This window comes from Cervus elaphus, chromosome 14 (assembly GCF_910594005.1).
Source record: "Cervus elaphus chromosome 14, mCerEla1.1, whole genome shotgun sequence".
Classification (NCBI taxonomy): domain Eukaryota; kingdom Metazoa; phylum Chordata; class Mammalia; order Artiodactyla; family Cervidae; genus Cervus; species Cervus elaphus.
The window spans coordinates 28,112,550-28,134,889 of NC_057828.1; the positions used below are offsets into that span (position 1 = coordinate 28,112,550).

Below are 22,340 nucleotides of genomic sequence, written 5' to 3' on the forward strand. Positions count from 1 at the left end.
GCCTAAGTCTGCTCTCTGGCTTCCCACAGATCCAGAATCCGGCGCTGCTCCTACGGTGAACAGCAGCTCCAGAAGCTCTTCGCCCTCTAAGGTGATGGATGAGGGCAAGGTAAAATCTGCAGTCATTTTGAATTGTTATTAGGTATTTCCAGACACATTTAACTTTTTCTACAACATCCTCTCTTTGCCTCATCCATCTCCCTTTTATGTGTTCTATCTGTACCATCTCATTTATTTTTTGAAAAAGCAAACTGTTCCCCAAGAGCCTGAAGGCCCTTCAGTTCCCAGCATTCCTTCTTTGGCTGAGCATCCAGTGTCAGTAAGTACTTAGAGGTTGAGAGCAACACTGCGTTTTCTACTTGGTGTATTTCTAGAAGAGTTCCAAGGAGCATGACACTAATCTGCTTTGCTTAAAATTGCATGGCGATACTGACCTTATGACCTCGAAGTGTTTCTGGGTTGCTGAAGTCTAGTTGGTTGGTTTTTACTCTTTTTTCCTGTTTTGGTTAAGTGATTGATCTCTTCAGAACATCTATTGTAAATAACCTTAAAAAAATGTGATAAATTCATCACCCCAACGCTATATGGTGTGTGCTTCAATGATGAGAGCTCTAAGGCAAATCAGTTCATCATATATTGCATAAACTCATCATTATTATGTATTTATTTGGAAGTATGCTATTTAAGAACATCTCCAGTGGTATACTAGGCAAGCCCTGTGCTGTATTGTGAGTAATCTGAAATTACAGATTGGTAACAGAGGTTGATTGCTGTAAGTGAAATACTGAATAGTGGAAATCTTTAATTACCCATTATGCCATTTCCCAGCAACAGCCTTAAATTATGTTCACATAAGGGTCTTCTCTTGCACCTTGCATAGCTGTGACAGCTGCTGAGTCCTGTGATTGTAACTCAGAGTGCTTTACTGTGTTGAAATCAAGATACGTATTTTCATTATTGAGAATTTCCAACCCAGTTTGCCACAGGGAAGTACAGGTTAGTGCTTTATAGTACAAAGGATGGCGTTACTGGGGAACGAGGGTGGCTAGAGCTGTTCCTGCGGAACTCTTGTGTGTATAGCACTGTCTCTGTGTGGAGATCCTTCGACTTCCAGGGCAGGACTCTAGGAGGACACATCGCTTGAGAGCTCTTTTTATCCCGGGGCAACCTGGAGAAGACCCAAGACCCCTTTGGAGTGGCAGACTTGAAAGAGAGGGGAGCCTCCTTTGACAGAGGGGAGGCAGAGGAGGAATGCAGGCTTGGAGTCAGACCCCCTGTAGTGAATTCTAACTCAGCCTCCTCTGTGCTCTGTGGCCTTCAGGAAATTATCTAATACTCTCTGTGCCTCTTTTCCCTCACGTTTAAAACAAGATTTACAGCATATGAAAGGAAATTGAAGGTACTCTGTATAGTAGCTTTTATCATATGTGTGTGAAAATGGATTTTTTCATTCCTTATTGTTCTCTCCATTCTTAATATGGAAAAAGGAGCTCTTGTGGTGAAGGGAGGGAGGGGCTGCCCTAGACACAGGTTATAGTGTGTGTGGTATGGTGGTTTTTTCAGTTGGGAATCGCCTCTGTTAATATCCTTTGACAGTCCTCTTGCTTCCTCTCTGTTTGCACATACAAGCAATATGATTACGGTGAAAGTGTTCCTTCCTCTAACATTCTCTTAACCCGCCTGAGCTCTCAGGGGGATGGATAGGAGCGGTGGACTTCTGTTGCACTAGTTGGCTCTTTGGACAAGTGCCTGACATCTGCTTCAGTGGGTTTTAGCTCTTACGGTGTTGGTGCTTTTATCTGTTACATCCAGGTGTTTCAGAACTTTCATTACTTCTGCTTTGCAGGTTAGTATGGCTGCAAAAGGGCCCCCTCCCTTTCCAGGGGCACCCCTCATGAGCTCCCCCGTGGGAGGCCCGCTCCTGCCGCCCATCCGATACGGACCACCTCCTCAGCTCTGTGGGCCTTTCGGACCTCGGCCACTTCCTCCACCCTTTGGTATGACGACTGAATGGGAGTGATGGACTTGTAAAGTGTACTCATCTTCTCATTCTAATCCTTGGTAAAATGTTAACAGTTGCTGTCACAGGTCTGTGCAGTGAAAGGGTAAAGCTGGCTGACACGTTTGAACTTTTCCACCAGTTTCTTAGGACACAAGGGGTGCTGTATCATCTCCCTGTACTGAGATGGACAGGAGGAATCTCTTGTAGACAGGGAAAAGGGACTGTTCATAGAACGTCAGAAATACTACTTCTGCGTATGTTGCTTGAACATCTCTGGCTTCATACTAGGCTCTGTAGTGGATAGAATTAACTGTCCTAACTCCACGAGCTTAAGGGATCCTATAGGACACACATACATACATTATACAACATAAAACTTGTAATCACCCCATAATAGAAGCATAAGCAATGGGTCACTGAGTATAAAAGGAAAGATGAAGCCATCACTACCCACCTTGGGAATAAATAGGAAGGAAGTGTTGAAGAGAAGGTAGAATGTAACAGCTAATAGGTGGAAAGCTGTTGAATTCAATTAGGTGGAGCTGGCAGGCCTTTCCAGGCAGGGCAGACACCTTGATTTTGATGGCATGTGTAGGTCCATGCTGAGCACCTGTGTGCATTTTTAATTGACACAGTAACTGGGATTTCCCTTATCAAAATTTACTTACAGTGAAACCCTTATTTCATAATCTATCATCTTGGTATGATGCATAGTATTTCTGAGTACAAATCAAGCTCTTTGAGATATAGATAGCAGAATTGTATAATTGAAAAAAAACAGAAGCTAGGTAGAGCCATGTTGAAATCCAGCCTCTGTTGCTTTGTGACTGGCTGGCCATAGGCATGTAACTTGCTGAGCCTGTTGGCCTCATCTGTAAAGTCGGGAGCCACCACCTGACTTCCAGGGGTGTGAGAAATTGATTAACCTACCGGGAACTGTCTAAATTTAGGTGTGTTCATATGTAGTTACATGACTTAATTTTAATTTTTTCAGGTCCTGGTTTGCGTCCACCGCTAGGCTTAAGAGAATATGCACCAGGTGTTCCACCACCGGGAAAACGGGACCCGCCTCTTGATCCTCGAGAATTTTTACCACCAGGACATGCACCTTTTAGACCTTTAGGCTCTCTCGGCCCAAGAGAGTACTTTATTCCTGGTCCCCGATTACCACCCCCCACCCATGGGCCCCAGGATTATCCACCTTCCTCTGCTGCAAGAGACTTACCACCCTCCAGCTCCAGAGATGAGCCCCCGCCTGCCCCTCAGGGCACTAGCCAGGACTGCTCACCGGCTTTAAAACAGAGCCCATAACTGACCTTGGACATTCAGTCTGAGAGAAGGTGGACTGTGCACTATTCGTTACAGTTAAGGTTTTCATTGGCTTCAAAATCCAAAAGCTGATTTTAAAAGGTTTGTTTTTAAATCTAAGCTGCCCTGGCAGTGTGCATTTTTGAGCCAAACAATTAAAAAAGTATCATTTCCCCCCTAAAATAAAAAACGACCTTGTAAGCTGGAGCCTCCTTCCAACTTTGAAATGTGCAATAAAAAAATACCTGTGTTTTAGTTCATGTAGCATATGTTACTGCTAAATGATTTAGAATGTTGTGAAAAGTATGAACATTTCCTGTGGAAATGCTATAAGAACATGTATTTCCATTTATTATCCTATTTTTAGTGTACACCAGTTGAATATAGAGCCATGGTATTTATAAGCTTGATTTTTAAAAAATATCTGGTCGCAAAGGCTGTTACGCTAAAAATGTTTACTTAAAGATCACTAAAATTTTATCTCCCCTCTTGCTTAAGTTCTTTGTAGTAATAGTTCATAAAAATTTGGTTATTAATATTTCCCAAGTGTCTGTTGATTCATTGGATTGTTTTCTCCTGAGATTTATACCATTTTGGAAACACGTAAACTCAAGCTCCCAAAACTGAAGATGGTGACCCATTGCTCAGGCATTCAACCTCAGAGTCACCGGGAAGCATCACAACTGATGCCTGCCTTCTACTTCAGAGAAGTTAGCGGGCCTATTTGGACAGCACTCATGTGCTTTCTCGTGATTCTGATTGGTTTTGACTTAAGACTGGTTTTCTGAGTATGAGTTTACATGTAACAAGAGTTGTTTAACCTGATGTTCTGTTGCTTTTACTGTTACTATGTTAAGGGTGCGTAACAGAAAAATGAAAATGATGTGTTGCGACCATAAAGTAAGAAAATTTCTTTTAAAAGATGTAGAGTCTATTATTTCTCCTATCCCTTGCCACTGGGTTTCAAGGAGTATGGCAAAAAAAGACCCAAATGTATATAATACTATGAGAAAGAATGATTTAGGATCATAAGACTTGTAACATGCCCTAGGTCAGCAACCATGGGCTGAACTCAGTTCTTTTCATTGACTGATACTACTACAAAATTAATATTTGAATCCTGGCACTTAGATTTAAAAGTAAATAAATCTGAGAATCTAGGAATGCACCATCATTACTACATTCATTACTGTACAATGTCTTTTGAACAGTATTTCTAAGTCCTAACTTATCAGACACTTCAAACTCTAGTAACTAAGTACATTTTAAGAATAAGAGTTCTTTAAATCAAAATTACAAAAGGTTTACATTCTTGTTCACAGCTAGATCATACTCTCCCATTCTCTCGAGTTCTATAATGTGATGAACCTAATGATATCTAGACCATGACTTGCCACCATTAAGAGTAATCCACTAAGAATACCTTAAAAGTAAATTCTTCACTGTGAAACAAAAACTTTTTCTTAATACTAAAGGAAAAGGCCTTTAACGAAAGACAAGTCTTCCAAAATTCATGAGTATATAAGAAGTTTTTCAGGAAAAGGAAATTCCATCTCTATGTCCTATTTAATATCAAAAATAGAAATTTTAAGAGGAAAACTCCATAGTTATTTTTAACCATGTAAAATAGATTAAGTCACAAATACAGCTTTTGAGTATATCGATCTCTTCAGGACACAAAATAATGGTGAATAATAATTTAAGAATTTAATATTTAAATATAGATTATACCAGTTAGGAAGATAATAAAGTAGCAAAGGTACATTAAATCTATTTTAAAAATCAAATCTGGAGTCTTTTTTTTTTCTTTACCTCTAAAGCCTTTTTTGGTGTTCATTTTATATTTCAGATTATTGAAAAATCAGTAAATTGTAGAGAGATTCTAAGAGTGGCCTGAGTGGCCCTGACCCTGCCAACACTGCTGCCTCCCAGAGCCCTCTGTTTGCACCACTTCTTCAGCACGGCCTAGACAAGCTGCCAATTTAGAGGGTGCGGGGGGCATCATTCCTCAGCTCCATCAGACTTGGCCAATCTCAAAAATGACATCTATTTCAGAAGTCACCTCCAGCTAACTGTTTTCTTGGCTTAGTTGCTAAAATCATCTTTTATGGAGCAGCAATATTTCAGCCTGAAAGTCTCCTATAGTTGTGGTTATTGTTCAAAAACTGATTTTTTTCTTTGAAAAGAATTTGTGGGATGTAGAGTATTCTGTCTACTGTGTCAATTCATTTTGTTATTCAGATCTGAATTACAAGGCTAAGCTAATCACTCTGTTCCATTTAAGCTTTTTGTTAATACTGATGAGAGGCATTTGTAGTTCATCTAAACCATACTTTTGTGAATGACAGCAGATGTGACATAAATGATCACACCTTGATATTCATGTCTTATGGTCTATGAGAAAAGAGAACAATATGTATCAGTTTTGCTACACTTTAATGGTAGATTTTTTTAAGGGATTATTTTTAGGTCTTGTCAGCAACATCAAACAAAAGGTACTGAGTACTCCACAGGGTACAGAGTGCTGCCAAGCACCTTAGGAAACGTACATGACGTGGAGAAAACGTGGTTCTTGCCCCCTGAGGAGCTTACACTCTGGTAGGGGTGGGGGTGGGCTGACAACGCACAGTCTATATAAGAGCTGCATGAACAACAAAGTAATTTATTAAGGCAAATTCTTCATCCCCTCAAGATAACTGTCACTGAAATGATTTTGAATTTAATGAAGATGAGAGGCAAGACAATTTTGTTGAGAATTCTTAAATCTATGATAGTAAAGAGAACTGACTCGACAGACAACTGAAAGTGGAGACTAGGTCTTCTGAAGTGTAACAGCCAGAACTGAATTATGGTTACTTATTTTAAAAAGCAAACATACTGAATGGTATGACTAGGCCTGTTACACTAGTTTAAAAATAGGCCAAGTGCTGGCACTGCATTTTGCTCATTCTAGTGTTGGTCATTTAAAATAGTGAATTTTAAATATGTGGGCTCCACATCTAACCCACAGAACGCCCACCCCAAATCTTCATGTTCTGTGTATCAAATATCCACTGTGTATGTACTATGAAAGTTTTATTTAGGCCCCATTATTAAGTCAAAAGAATGTAAATAGTCAAATTATAATAAGCTAATGACCTGCATATTTCCATATGGATGAATGTCAATATATCTAAATAGGAAATAAATGGCAATCCTATCTACCTATATAAAAAAAAAAATAGAATATCTCCAGATTTGCATACTCATCACTACAGAAGAGGTATGCAGGTTTTAAGGTTTCACAATCAGTTGTCAGAAAAACAGCAGTTATTCCTGCAGTATCTCATTAGCATCTGACTCATTATTTTTAGATTACATGATTTAGAAGACACTATAAACCCACCAAGAATTTGTAATTATTCTGAGATGGTTTCATTAACCCTAGAATCACTATCAGAAAGAGTAACAATGTGATGTAGGAAAAAAGCTAATCAACGTGACTAAAAATATGCTCACTTTCAGAAGAACAATCTGGTCATCTGGAAAAATCCCAGCTACAACCTGCAAACACTCCCATGTGGGAGACTGGCCAAGGCACACGATTTCTAGGGAGGAAAACCATGAGATCGGGATGAACTGAGGCTATCTCTTGAGAAGCAGCCTATAAACTTCCAGACTGACCTTGGGCAGCAAAATTGGTCCCATTTCCTCTAAAGCAGTCTCATGCTCTTCTCCACATCAACCCAAAGTTTGACATTAACTCGGAAAGCTAAAGAGCATATTGGAGCAGAAGTGGACAGGTGTGTAAACTCTAGCACATTCTTATTGCTGTATTACATCTGAAGACGAGCACATCCCACCCACAACAGTGTTGTTCCAGGAAGTAGGGCGGGAGTAGTGGTAAATTAGAAGAGACTATTAATTGCACAATTAATAAGAAAGTGAAAACATTTCAAGATCTACAAGAAGCCTGTATCCAAAGAGTCTGTTATGTCAGTGGTGCTGGACTTTGAATTCTGTGCTACAGCTTGTAATGGACTCGCTCTGGCCTGCCGGCCTGGGTCCAGGTTGCTTCCTGCCTGTTGATGGGTGCGTGTGCTACGCGGAGCAATGACGGGTTCTACGGAGCGGTGAGATTCACAGAAGTTCCAGGATACTCATGTCGGGGTCATTCCTTGTGCAAAGTTTGATGCAGATGAAGATAAAGTGGTTTCTTGGTCAATAACTGCAATTTCTTTCTTTTAAAGTCAGTGGGTTTCTTGTATCTGTAACCACAACAGAAAAACTGTTGATAAGTGATCGATTCCAAGGTATCACATACTAAGACGAGATACTAGCCACCATTCATTAGTACTCATTCTGTATGTGCATCACTTACAATTCTATTACAATGGGCCCAGGTTTAATTTCGTCCATCTCCATGAAAGCAAAACACTTGGTGCTGGTAAACCTTTTTTTAGGCTTGTAGTGTTTGAATTCAAAAAAAATAGCTGCACCTGAGGAATTAAAGCAAAACACATTAGCCACAGACAGCCCATTCTAGCGTTTCAGTAAATTTTCTCTGATCACCAGAGGCCAATGAACAAGCAACAACTGTCCTAAACGGTCACAGCACAGTAACCTTTGTCAAACTGATGTCTCTCTGATGATACGGCTGACTGTGTGTGTCACCCCAAACTCTTCTGCACCTAAAGAAGGGGCATGTGTCTACACTATCCAACTCTACACAGTAGAGCAAAACTTTAAGCAAAACTCAAGAATGTAAGTAAGTTTATCCACAGATAGAATTATAAGATATTAAGAAAACACTAAATACTACAAAAAAGAACACAGAAGATACTTGTTAAGTATGAACATTACTCATAGAAACTCATTAAGTAGAAAAGGCATATTAAAGAGTTCATCAAAAAAATCCTACCTTAGTTTCTCCCCGCCCAAAATTAAAACTCAAAAATTAAAAAACTCAGTATCTGGGGTGTTTTTAAGTTTGAACAACATAAATCATGTGCTGGTTCAGTTTTTAAATGTTAACTACTTCCTAATACATTTTTCAGTGTCCAAAGCCCTGTTTTGTTTTTCCTGGAATGACAAGTCCTTCTGTAAAGATAGCACTTTGCAAGATGAAGGCATAGAAAGCAGACCTATTCCCACCCACCCCCCACCAAAAAAGACACACACACAATGAGGAACTGGTGATGAAACAATTTTCTCTCCCCAAAGTCCTACAGATAAGCTCTCTCCACCTCCCTACAGAAAAACGCTAAAAACAGAATAATAAGTTGCCTCATCCACACAGCCAAAAACAATTAATTTCTAACGAAGGCAAGGAAAGCAACAGAAGGATGCCGGGCTCTCATTCTTAACCAACTCCTTACTAACACGGCCTTAACCAGAGGGGTGCTGGGTCTTGCTTTGCTTTTATAGACAATCAACAGACATCTAACACTTTCATGGAGACAAAACTACCAACTGACTAGAAGTTTCACAATGTTCAGAAATGTGTATGCAGTTCTGGCGCCTGGGTCCAAATGAAGCACTCTGCATGTGAAGGAAGGAAAGAAAAACCTATCACTTGGGAGGCAAAGGGATGTGATCAAGGGGAATATGGGCTTGCTTATTTATTTATTTGCTGGACCACATGGCTTATGGGATCTTAGTTCCCTGACAAGGGATTGAAATCCAGGTCCCGGCAGTGAAAGTGCCAAGTCCTAACCCCTGGATCACCAGGGAACTCCCAAGGCGGCCGTCTTTAGCACCTACTGCCAACACACAAGGGTTACAGCTGTTAGGTTACCGGTGACCTTCTGTCCCCAGGTGCATGACTCTGCCATGTCCACAAAACAGTAGCTTCTCTTCTCCCTTCCACAGCAATAATAGAGGCATTTTATTATTAAAAAAACCTCACAGATTTTTAAGATAGCAGATCACATTTCTTCAGCTATGGACCTATCTCCTTGTCCCTGTGATTGTGTCTGAGGTCTAAATAAATGCAAAAGTAAAGTCACATTTGAAAACATTAAAGTCCAAATATGATACCATCATTTAAAAAATTCTTTATTCATCTGCATCATCTCTAGATAATATATTTCCTGCATTTCTGGTATGCACTATACTTTCTGGTATGCTCTATTCTTCATGGCATTTATAAGTAAGAGCAAGATGTAAAATGAGAATAGCCTATAGGAAGAATAACTGAAATGCTTATCAACATGAAGTATGCTCACTAGCATTAGTTTCAGTTAAAATGACAGCACTGTACACAACTGATTCAAAGTCGGAGAAAAGGAAGAGTCAAATTCTGAACACAGTTCCACTTTTAGCATCACAAACCTTTGGTTAACTTTTCAACATGCTTCTGGAGCTCAATGTCCACATTGAAATGAACATACGTGTCTTCTTTTCTTGAAGCCACAGGAGTATCTTGCACAGGAGTTAAATCTATGCCATTCAGATCTGGAGAAGAAATAAAGTTTCTGCTCAGAGCCCTCAAACACACAGACTTAAAAACTGCAAAGGAACCACAATGGGCTGCGTTTCCTGAAGAGGGGAGAGCTGAGAGGAGATTCTCAGGCTGATAGAAACCCGTGTCTGGGGTGAGCAGGTACCTGAAGGTAGCTGGTTCCCCAGGTCATGTGGAGGGCACAGAGCAGAGAGGGTGGGAGACCCCGTGGGTGGAGACGGAAGCCTCCTTACAGATCATGGAATTGGATCCTTCTGGCTAAGGTGTCTTCTGGGGGAGTAGGCCAGTGTATTTTTGTGATTTACATTTGGGGATGTAATACACCACAGTGGTGCCCCTACCCCTACTTCCCAACCTTGCCTGGGTGAAGGCACGGAAATCGAACACTAGCAGCATTACCCTGCTGTATTCATGTCAGAGGACCGAACAGTGGGCACGACAACCTTGCCAGGAATGAACACTTCTTATGTCTATTACTTAAATTCTGAAGCTATGTGCTACAACATAAGCTGATTTACAGTAACCAGATGGCATACGATATAGGATATATGGGTGTAATTTCTGGAGCCAGGAATCACCCAGTTTAATCAAATCCAACACAGATTCATTTAATGACTACTCAACTGTTTATGTATTATTCAACAGACCCATCTTAGGGACCTTCAAACAGGAGAGTATGTTTGACTACTTCAGTTCCTGAAGATATTTACATAAAACATGTTTCAGTTCAACCATATGCAAAGGTAATATAATATCTACATTTCATTACCTTTTTTTTTTTTTTTTTTGTATTTTACAAGTGTTCATTCCTGAGAGATGCAGTTTTATGAATGGCCTATCAAATAACCTAGTGTATAAATACTTTGCAGTAGACCAGTAGATCTGAGAGCCCACAGAACCAGAGGCTAAAGCATCACAGCAACAGTGCTGAGGATCATGGTGTTTTCATGTTAAAATTCTTCTTTGTTGCCAAAATCCTTTTTTCTTTTACTTGGTACTAATGAACCCATGGGTCTGAATGTTTCTATAATTGGTAAGCGTTCCCTCTAGTTAATTTTAGTCCGCATCTATTTGATTTGTCTTAAACTGTAGATTTATTAACTGTAGATTGGATTAACTGTGCAGTTATTTCTGAATAATAGTATGACAGTTTCATTCCCAGTCACCCAATAATTATTTTTAAAAGACTGTTGAGTGCCTTGTAAGTAAAGTGCTGTATAAAAAGCTTAGCAATGACAAAAGAATTCAACCACTGCAGTTTCCCTCTTAAACCAACGATCAAAAAAGTTGTTTTCAAGGAATGAACAGTTTGCCACTTTGAATAGTAGAAAAAAACAAATCCTAAGAGTAATCATGCTTAATGATGACAGTGACATAGTTAAGAATTAAAAAATATATCAGTTGTCTAATGTCCTGCAGGATATATTCAGGGTGTAGAGTTTATGTATGCGTCTTATTTCCCTATCTCCACTCATGATTCATTGAAGGCCGATTCTCATCCACCTCTGCACAGCTCTGTGTACAAACCTCTGGTGGACAGGAGTGAGAGGGCCTGAAGTGGAGGCAGAGGAAAACAGAGAACACTGGGCCTTGCAAAGAACACCACACATCCTTGGAAAGTGGGGGACCTCTCTTTAACCTGTTTCCTGAAGGATGTATCTACTATAAAAGACAGTGGTGTCTGTGTAGTCAGCACCCCTGATGGGATTTGGAAGAATAAAAAGACATACACAGAGAAAAAACCCAAAGCAACTGTGAGTGTAAGTTATGGATAAGAAAATATTTTCCATAAATCTCTGAGAAATGTTTGGAGAAGGAATGATGACCACATCCTCCCAGGATTTTGTCTCACTATAAAATGAACTAAAATGAACTGTCACAGATAAAATCCCCTCACGAACCCCCAAAAAGTCACAAATGAGAAGCAACATTTTAAAATTCACCAGAGAGAAGATAGGTATATGCAGTTACTGACCTTTCACACTAACTGTGATATAGGGATCAATGCATTGCCCGGCATCTTTGAGGCCAATTTTCTCAATCCTGATAGTGAGTAACGTCATTCCTGGTTCTGATGGCAACCTTGGTAATAAAGTACCTGGCAACAGGGAAACAGCAATAAAAATGAGTTCCACCAATCATTCCAGGGTAAATATTTTAACAGCATAGAGAAGATATTGCTTTGCTCTTAATTGGCTTAGTAACTAGGCAGGCATTATTCTGGTTACCAAAACTCCCAAACACTTGATGTTATATTTTCCAGACAAATTCTTAACTATACATAAAATATATCTATACTTCCATACTCCATATTTAACACGAAAGCATAAATTACTAACTCAAGTTTGTTAAAAATTCCACTCCAGGAAGCTGAATTACAAATTACCATGTAATTAATAATGTATGTAATATATTCATACAATATTTACACTTCACATTTATTGCTATATATATAATATACCCCATATTTCAATGTGAAGTGGTATAACACAAAACAGAAAAAGCGTTTTAAACATGTTACATTTTCCTAAAGCTTGAAAAATACCAAAATCAATCAACAAATCATTTACTATTAATGGAGGAAATAACTTATAACTTAATATTTATACATTTAATTGAATAACTTGACAGTCTCATTTCCCACTGCTTTCTTCATCCTATTCTTTATGATCTATTTGGTCAGAAATCAGTCCTGCTGAGAATGTTACATAAAACCACAAGAGCAACTGTATGTTTGAAATCTTTTCCATAAATTGATTAAAGTTTTTAAAACTGAAAAACCACCCAGAATTACATAAGAGCATTCCCCACCGAGAAAATAATATGAAGAAAGAAATCACCTGTACAGTTTGTTCATTTATTTCAAATAACTGACGAACAACAAATGCAAACAAAAGTTGATTTTAATATGTATACAGTACCACAAATTATACAACCTAACATTTATAAAGGACATTAGCTGACATTCTTCACATTTCTATCCAACAATGTGTTATCCTGCTTTTATTTTTTTAAAGATCAAAAAACTTTTTTATTTGTTTATTTTTGGCTGCGCTGGGTCTTCACTGCTGCGTGTGGGCTTTCTTAGCTGTGGCGAGCAGGGGCTACTCTCTAGTTGCGGTGTGGGGGCTTCTCACTGCAGTGACTTCTCTTGTTGCAGAGCACAGGCTCTAGGGTGTGTGGGCTTCAGTAGCTGTGGTGCATGGGCTTAGGTGCTCCATGGCACGAGAGATCTTCCCAGACCAGAGATCAGACACGTGTCCTCTGCATTGCCAGGCAGATTCTTAACCAGTGGACCACCTGGGAAGTCCTATCCTACTTTTAATGATTAAGTATTTGAAGTACATGAATCAATCAACTTACCACATTCAAAATACATTTAGTGACTGCAAACATGCTTGAGGGAACTTTAGAGGGCAATGAAAATGTTCTCAAATTGGAGCAAACTGATAGATGCACAATACTACAGATTTATCAAGTCACTGAACTGTACACTTACAATGAGGGAATTTATGACATGAAAATTACTATAGAAATCCAAGAGTCTTAACTGGTGATACTTGGTTAAAGAAAATTTTGGCTAATGAAAAGGTAGAAAGATAAAAAGCAAAAAACCAAAACAGGACATTTCACACCAGTATTTAATACCATTTCAGAAGTAATATTAACTTTCTCACATGGGATATTTTGCCATATTTCAACATACTTTCAATATTCGCAAGTTTTCTTACACTAAAGATAAAAGGTCTTTATTGCACACACTTAACCATTCTTTAAAATTTTTTAAATTGTGAATCTAACACATATTCAGAAAAGCAAATAAAATGAGTGCACAGCTTAATGAAAAGTTGGAAAGCAAGCATCCATGTAACCACCACTGAGGTCAAAAAATAAAGCATGACCTCAGGAGCTCCCTTCTCTCCCCATCAAATGTTCTTTTGAATTCCTCCTCACCACCCTGGCCTTTAAAAATCACTACTAAAAAGCATCCCTGTATAATTATGTTTTGCCTGCTTTGGAACTTTAGATTTATCAAACTGTTGTCAGCAGCTGTAATTTGCTCATTTTATAATTGTATAGTATATAAGTTGTATAAACATACCACAGTTTTCGTATCCATTCTTCTGATGATATGCATTTGAGATGCTTCAAGTTTTGGAAACTGCTAACAATGCAGCCGCTACAAACATCCCTGGACACATGTTCTGCTCCACGTAAGCACCCATTTCCCAAGGGAGGAATTACTGCGTCACATGGTGTAGTACCTCCATGTCTGCTATGTAATTACAAACTATTTCCAAAATGGGTATGCCAATTTCTACTCCTAGTACAATTCCCATTGTTCCACATCCTCACTAATGCTTGGAGTTGTCAGATTCTTCTTTTTAGCCAATTCAGGTGTGGAGAAACACCAATTTAGTTTGTTTTTTTTTTTAATTTTTTAACTGCAGTACAATTGCTTTACAATGTTGTGTGGTTTCTGCCAAACAACAACATGAATCAGCCATAATTATACATTTATCCCCTCCCTTCTGAGCCTCCCATCCCCCCACCCCTGGGTCATCACAGAGCAGCAGACTTGGCTCCCTGTGTAATACAGCAGATTCCTACCAGCTAGCTAGCTATTTTACACATGACAGTATACATATATATGTGTCAATGTTACTGTCTCAATTTGTTCCCAAACTAGTTTTAAGTGTATTTTTCCAATGATTAATGACATTGAACACCTTTTCATTTAAAACTAAGCATTTGGATTTCCCTTTTTCTGAAGTGTCTGTTCAATTATTTTCCCCACTTTACTATTGAAATATTTACCTTTCTCCTACTGATTTGTAGTTCTCTAATATTCTGATATAAGCATTTTGTTGGATATTTTAATTTACATAATTTTTCAGTGGTCTTCCTTTTTAAGAAAAAAAAAATCTTTATATTGAATGGTAATATATTCAGGAAAGATAGATATTACCACCGTCCTAGGAGCCTGACCTGTGCCCCCAACACACACCCAGATCACTCTTGCTCCCAAAGAGACAACAGCTATTCTCGACTTTTAACCCCAATATTAGTCCTGCATGTTTAGAATGCCTTTTCTGTTTATTCTAAATGTTATTGTACTCAAATCTCTCAGCCTCTAAATTCATTTATAGTCAGTGCTTTCTGTGTCCTATTCAAGAAATCTTTCCCCCCTCCAAGGTCATGAAGGTATTCTTATAAGAATGTTTTGCCATTCACATTTAATTATATAATCCAGGTAGAATCAATTTTTTACTATGGCATGTGGTAGGAGCCCCATCTCATTCGATTTCACATCAACACTCAATTGTCCCAGCACTACTTATTTAATAGACTAGCATCTGACCCATGGATTTGCATTGACAATAAATCAAATGTGGGTCTGTTTCCAGGCTCCCCATTCTTTCACTGGACTGTTTCTTATCTTTGCGTCACTACAAGTGTCTTGATTACTATAATTTTACAAAAGTCTCAACATTTAGTAAATCAAATTCTCCCACCTTGACATTACTCTTTGAGTCTTAACTACTTTCAGCCTTTTGCATGTCCCTGTAAATTATAACACAAGGGCTGTCAAATTCTTTAAAAAAAAAAAAGCGAACAACAAGAACACTGTTAGGACTGTGGTGAAGTTCAGCTCAATTTTAGAAACAGTCACATCTTTACAAATTGCTTCTTCCAACCCATGAACTGGAATATATCTCTCCACTGATTTAAGACTTCTTAATTTCTCTCAATAAATTTGTACTGTTTTCTTCCTATGGGTTTTATACTTCTCTTGTTGGATCTATTAAACTATGTTGCTATTTTCTGAAACTATTATAAATGTCAAAATATTTCATTTTCTAATCTACAAACAATAAATGCTAGAGAGAGTGTGGAGGAAAGGGAAGCCTCTAGCACTGTTGGTGGGAACGTAAATTGATACAGCCTCTATAGAGAATAGTACGGAGATTCCTTAAAAAAATAGAAATAGAACTACTATGTGACCCAACTATCCCAGTACTGGGCATATATCCTAAGAAAATAATAACTGAAAGAGACACATGGACCCCAGTGTTCATGCAGCACTATCTACAACAGCTAGGACATGGAAGCAACCTAGATGTCCAATGACAGATAAATGGATAAAGAAGCTGTGGTACATATACACAAAAGAATATTATTCAGCCATAAAAAGAACACATCTGAGTCAGTCGTAATGAGGTGGATGAACCTAGAGCCTATTATACAGAGTGAAGTAAGTCAGAAAGAAAAATAAATATTGCATATTAATGCATATATATAGAATCTAGAAAGATGGTATATGGATGAACCTATTTGCAGGGCAGCAATGGAGACAAAGACATAGAGAACAGACTCATGGACACAGCGGGAGAAGGGGAGGCTGGGACGAACTGAGAAAGCAGCATGGAAACAGACACATTACCATCTGTAAAACAGCCAGTGGGAGTCTGCCGTATGATGCAGAGCTCAACTCCTGCGCTCTGTGACCACCTAGAAGGTGGGATGGGTGGGAGACGGGAGGAGGCTCACGAGGGAGGAGACGTATGTACACCTACGACAGATTCATGCTGATGTATGGCAGAAACCAACACAGTACTGTAAAGCAATTATCCTCCAATTAAAAATAAATCTCATTTTCTAAGCAACTGTTGCTTGCTTATAGACATAAAATCCTTTTTTTGCTACATAATTTTCAAAAATCAAGCTATGACTGACATACATTAGTTTCAGGTACACAATGTAATGATTTGATATTTGTATATTGCGAAATGATCACATTAAGTGTACAGAATCTGTTCTTATGTACAGATTTTACATCCAGGAACTCTGTTATTATTTCTATTGATCTCTATGCAAAAGGTGCTTTTGTATGTTCTACATACATATTCATAAAACCTACAAATAATTTTTATCTATATTTCTATTTTTGGTCCTAGTGCATGGGCTAAGACTTCTAGAACGTTGATGGAAAGAGGATATAGTAGACACATTTTGTTCTTGATCTAAAAAGGAATGCTAAAGTATGATTTTGGCTCAAAGCATCCCTTAGAAAACATCCAGCGAAGTGTTCTGCTTTCAGCCTGCCAGAATTCTTAAAAGTCAAGAAGAGACTTTAAGCAATTTTTAAATAACTTTTATTTATTAATATTTTTATTTTTGGTTGTGCTGGGTCTTAACTGCTGTGCAGGCTACTCTCTAGCTGTGGTGTGAGGCTTCTCACTGGCGGCTTTTCTAGTTTTGGAGCATACGCTCGAGAGGACGCAGGCTTCAGCAGTTGCGGTTCCCAGGCTCTAGACAACAGGCTCAGTTGTTGTGCCGCATGGGCATGTGGGATCCTCCTGGGCCATGGATTGAACCCATGGATCCTGTACTGGCAGGCAGATTCTTTACCACTGAGCCACCAGGGAAGTCCAAGAACAGATTTATTCAGAAAATGATGAGACATTCCTCCTTATTCTGCCAATGTGAATTGCCTTGATATACTTTACTTATATAACAATATATTCTGAAAAGTCATCAGTTCATGGAGATTTTCCTGACTATTATCTATAGTATACTAGAGTGTTATTCAGCCAACCTACATATGGCAGTTGGTGCTAATAGTTTATTATTACAGATTATACATAAATAAACAACCTGGTATATATGCAAATGTTTTCTTCATATTACTGGAGGTATATCTTGAGAATACATTCCTGAAGTGAGATTGCTGGACCTGAGAATAAATGTGTATTTCTGTTGTTATTGTTATATAATCCTGAACTCCCCTTCAAAGGGACTGTATTATTTTGTGCTCCCACCAGCAGTGGATGAGCATCTGTCAGCCTCAGTTAAAGTAGTTCTAGAGTATCTCTTCATATGTTTAAGAGCTATTTGTACATCTTTGTATGTGTGTGTGTACTGTCTGGTCATGTTTCTTGCTCAAACTTTTAATATACCTGTGGTCTTTGTTGATGCAACTCAAAATTTTTACTTCTATATTAAGGATGTTAGGCCCTTGTCTTTTTTGACTATGGCTTTTTCTTTTTTGACAGTCAAAGGTGGTTTCCTATCCAATATTCAAAGCCAATGATAGATTTTCTTTTTATGAGACTATGTTTTTCCCAGTTCAGTTCAGTTGTGTCCGACACTTTGAGACCCCCCAGACTGCAGCATGCCAGGCTTCCCTGTCCATCATCAACTCCCAGAGCTTACTCAAACTCATGTCCATTGAGTTGGTGATGCTATCCAACCATCTCATCCTCTGTCGTCCCCTTATCCTCCTGCCTTCAATCTTTTCCAGCATCAGGGTCTTTTCCAATGAGTCAGTTCTTTGAATCAGGTAGCCAAAGTATTGCAACTTCAGCTTCAGTCCTTCCAAATGAATATTCAGGACTGATTTCCTTTAGGATTGACTGGTTTGATCTCCTTGCAGTTCAAGGGACTCTCAAGAGTCTTCTCCAAAACCACAGATCAAAAGCATCAATTCTTCCACACTCAACTTTATGATCCAACTCTCACATCCATACATGACTAATGGAAAAACCATAGCTTTGAAAATATGGACCTTTGTTGGCAAAGTCTCTGCTTTTTAATGTGCTGTCTAGGTTTGTCCCAGATTTTCTTCCAAGGAGCAAGTGTCTTTTAATTTCATGGACTGCAGTCACCATGTTTTTCCTAACTGAACATTAAAACTAGTTTTACCTTTGGATGAATTAGTTTCATAATCTATAATCATGTAGCTCTTTTAGTTGAAGTGAGTCAATGAGATGACATTTCTTTCCTTGTTATCAGCAAACTCTTTTGCCTCAGACCACATTAAAATTTAACTATTAAATATATTTCTAACAATGCAATACAAAGTCAGTGATTTCAAGCTGAAAGATAATTAATTGATTTAGTTTAATTATTCTGTAATTCAAGGTAGGGTGAAAACACTCCAACGCATGAAGATTCAGTTTTACCCTCTTTGTTGTTGTTGTTTAGTCGCTAAGTCATGTCCAGCTCTTTTGCAAGCCCATTACCCTCTTTATACCTTAATAAAGGCTATCTGCAAGTTGACTATAACTGAAGACTACAAATGACATAGAAAGGTAACTATTCAAGCTATTTAATGATGGTTTCCAAGGTGCTCTCTCCCTGTATCACTAACTACTACACACTCTGAGTCTCTGTTTCAGCTAGATTACCTGTGCTGAAATCCCTTAGCCTTTTTTTTGCTCATCCATAATTTTTAAGAAAAAATTCTTAAAGAGATGGGACACCCAGATCACCTTACCTGTCTCCTGAGAAACCTGTATGTGGGTCAAGAAGCAACCTTTAGAACCAGACATGGAACAACTGTCTGGTTCAGAATTGGGAAAGGAGTGTGACAAGGCTGCTCTATACGGTCACCCTGCTTATTTAACTTACATGCAGAGTACATCATGCAAAATGCTAGGCTAGATGAAACACAAGGTGGAATGAAGACTGCCAGGAGAAATATCAACAACCTCAAATACGCAGATGACACCACCCTAATGGCAGAAAGCAAAGAGGAACTGATGAGTCTCTTGATGAAAGTGAAAGAGGAAAAAAAGAAAACAAACAAACAAACAAGCAAAAAGAAAGTGAAAGAGGATCATGAAAAAGCTGGCTTAAAACTCAACATTCAAAAAATGAAGATCAGGACAAGCAGTCCCATCACTTCATAGCAAATAGATGGGGAAACAATGGAAACATTAACAGACTTTATTTTCTTGGGATCCAAAATCGCTGTGGATGGTGACTGTAGCCATGAAATTAAAAGACACTTGCTCCTTGGAAGAAAAACTATGACAAACCTAGAGTGTCTTAAAAAGCAAAGATGTCACTTGGCCGAGAAAGGTTTGCATAGTCAAAGCTATGGTTTTCCCAGTAGTCATGTAGATATGAGAGTTGGACCACAAAAAAGGCTGAGTGCTGAAGAATTGATGCTTTTTAATTACAGTGCTAGAGAAGACTCTTGAGAGTCCTTGGACAGCAAGGAGATCAAACCAGTCAGTCCTAAAGGAAATCAACCCTGAGTATTCATTGGAAGGACTGATGCTGAGGCTGAAGCTCTAATATTTTGTCCACCTGATGTGAAGAGCCAACTCACTGGAAAAGACCCTGATGCCAGGAAAGACTGAAGGCAAGAGGAGAAGAGGGCAGCAGAGGATAAGATGGTTAGACAGCATCATCGACTTAATGGACATGAATCTGAGCAAACTCCAGGAGAAACTGGAGGACAGAGGAGCCTGGCGTGCTGCAGTTCATTGGGTCGCACAGTCAGACATGACTGAGCAACTCAACAACAACATATCTAATCATAATTATGTACTGTGGGCTTTGTCTTGTTGACTGCACATCTTGAAAGACAAGTCTGGATAATGGTTCATTATTGAATTGTGTGGCATTAGTAATATACAGATCTTTTATGAATAAATTTTTAATTTCACAGCTGTAAAGGTTATATTATGTTCTAGTAGACAAATGGCTAAACAATATATATTATATATATATTTATATATATAGATGCACTGTCTTACATGACATGTGCATGAAAGAAGATAAAATAATAGGATAATACCACACCAGCTATAGCTCCTGAGTTACATGAGAAAGGTAGCAATGTTTGTGTACAAAAAGTAAAACCATATGATAATTAAACATCAAATTAAATTAGACACTACATTAAAAGATTTCTAAATGTACAATTGAAATATTCAACTATATAAAGTAATATGAGAACAAGTAATTACACACATAAAACAAAGACTATAATCAGGATAAGAAATGACCATACATGATCTGGTATAAACTAAGCTTTTCCAACTAGTACTAAAAAATTTGCTCTTAGTTCTAGAGCAAGGATCAAAAATAACGAATGTTCTTCTATGTGGAAGTGCTACATAAATAACAAATATTCAGCACTTACAGAACACTTACTACGTGCCAGGCACTGTTCTAATTCTTTATATGTATCAACTAATTTAATCCACATAAGAACTCTATAACATAGGTGTTCATGTCAGTCCCATTTACTTATAGGTGAAACTGAGATCCAGAAAAGTTAAGTGATCTGTTCTCTATAACACAGCAGTCTGGTCCTAGAGTCCATGTTTTTAATCACCTTGTCCCATTTGCCATTTTTGTAATTTAATTGTCCATAAAGCCAATAAAGGCTAAAAAAGAGGGGCTTTCCTGGTACTCAGCAGGTAAAGAATCCACCTGCAATGCAAGAGACCTCAGTTTGACTCCTGGGTCATGAAGATCCCCTGGAGAAGGGATAGGCTACCCACTCCAGTATTCCTGGGTGTCCCTGATAGTTCAGATTGTAAAGAATTCACCTTCCATGCAGAAGACCTGGGTTTGATCCCTGGGTGGGGAAGATCTCCTAGAGGAGGGCATGGCAATCCACTCCAGTATTCTTGCCTGGAGAATCCCCATAGACGGAGGAGCCTGAGGGCTACAGTCCATGGGGTCGCAAAGAGTCAGACATGAGCACCTAAACACAGCACAGCCTAAAAAGGTACTGCGGGAGAGTCTCTACCTCAAGGTCATTAACGTAAGCTCTTTGCCATGAACATGTTTACAGGCTCTGAGGATTAGGATATGGACGTCTTTGGGGGGGCATTACTTCCACTTCACACTTTTTAACACAGAAAACTCTGTGTGCTGCAGCCAACTGTCTACAGCAGGATTTCTCAACCAGGGTTCCACAGAATGCTAGGGAGGTGCTGGTGCTGTGGCTTAGCAGCTCCATAAAAGACAGTGATCAAGGGTAAGCACTATCTAAACTTTGCACGCTGAATAACGTAGGTTCACGGTGATGGTCAGAGACTGGGCCGTCCCCACAGCAACTTTATTGCAGGTCTTTGAGCCTCATATGGTGGTGGGCAGTAAGATCACGTTCCTTCGGCTGGATCCATTTTTAGCTTTTTATGAGAGAAAGGGGCAGCCTTTGGCAGCTGGTGAGCACCACTCTGCAAGGAAGAAGGCAGCCTGATGATGTCAGTGTCTTCTGATTGGCACCCGACCTCCACCTGGAGCAAACGTGTCCTACTGCTTTCAAAGAAACGTGGAGGGAATTATTTGATTTAGTGTGGCTTCTGAAGAGCTATGAGTTAGAAGGAAGGATCCAAGCCTAAGCCTACAGACAATTCTGGTAAGGTAACAAGAGTGAATCATAAGCTCCAGGGTCATTTTATTACACTAGAGCCCCAAAGTCCATCTTGGTGACGAAAGCTATTTATCAGTAGGCTGTATCTGGACTGGTATTCCAAGTTGTCCTATTCCATTGTGCATCAAATGTGGAAAATAATTTATGAATGCGGCTATGGTGGTGGTTTAATAGCTAAGTCGTGTCTGACTCTTTGTGACCCCATGGATTATAGCCTGCCAGGCTCCTCTGTCCATGGGATTCTCTAGGCAAGAATATTGGAGTGGGTTGCCATGCCCTCCTCCAGGGGATCTTTCTGACCCAGGGATCAAACCCACATCTCTTATGTCTCCTGCGCTGGCAAGTGGATTCTTTACCACTAGCACCACCTGGGAAGCCCAAGATTCAGGGTAAGAAATTAAAAA

The 22,340-nt window shown here is 39.0% G+C and overlaps 2 protein-coding genes across 9 annotated transcripts in view; one reads left to right on the forward strand and one right to left on the reverse strand.

Annotated features, from left to right (window-relative positions):
- Window positions 1-4,229, forward strand: part of MIA3 (MIA SH3 domain ER export factor 3) — a 55,771-nt gene extending 51,542 nt beyond the window's left edge. For 4 of the 8 annotated variants that reach the window (XM_043923753.1, XM_043923754.1, XM_043923756.1 and 1 more), the window contains 4 exons: window positions 30-109; window positions 248-319; window positions 1,847-1,997; window positions 2,997-4,229. In XM_043923753.1, coding sequence (XP_043779688.1) covers window positions 30-109; window positions 248-319; window positions 1,847-1,997; window positions 2,997-3,313 — 620 coding nt within the window. In that variant the 3' untranslated portion in view covers window positions 3,314-4,229. The remainder of the gene's footprint in view (window positions 1-29; window positions 110-247; window positions 320-1,846; window positions 1,998-2,996) is intronic. The other 4 variants (XM_043923755.1, XM_043923759.1, XM_043923757.1 and 1 more) reach the window with 1 other exon arrangement.
- A 1,500-nt stretch (window positions 4,230-5,729) lies between these two features.
- AIDA (axin interactor, dorsalization associated) overlaps window positions 5,730-22,340 on the reverse strand; it is a 49,515-nt gene continuing 32,904 nt past the window's right edge. The window contains exons 7-10 of the mRNA XM_043923772.1: window positions 11,728-11,850; window positions 9,623-9,745; window positions 7,671-7,788; window positions 5,730-7,557 (exon numbers count right to left, since the gene is read on the reverse strand). Of these exons, the coding sequence (XP_043779707.1) occupies window positions 7,461-7,557; window positions 7,671-7,788; window positions 9,623-9,745; window positions 11,728-11,850 (461 nt within the window). The 3' untranslated portion in view covers window positions 5,730-7,460. The remainder of the gene's footprint in view (window positions 7,558-7,670; window positions 7,789-9,622; window positions 9,746-11,727; window positions 11,851-22,340) is intronic.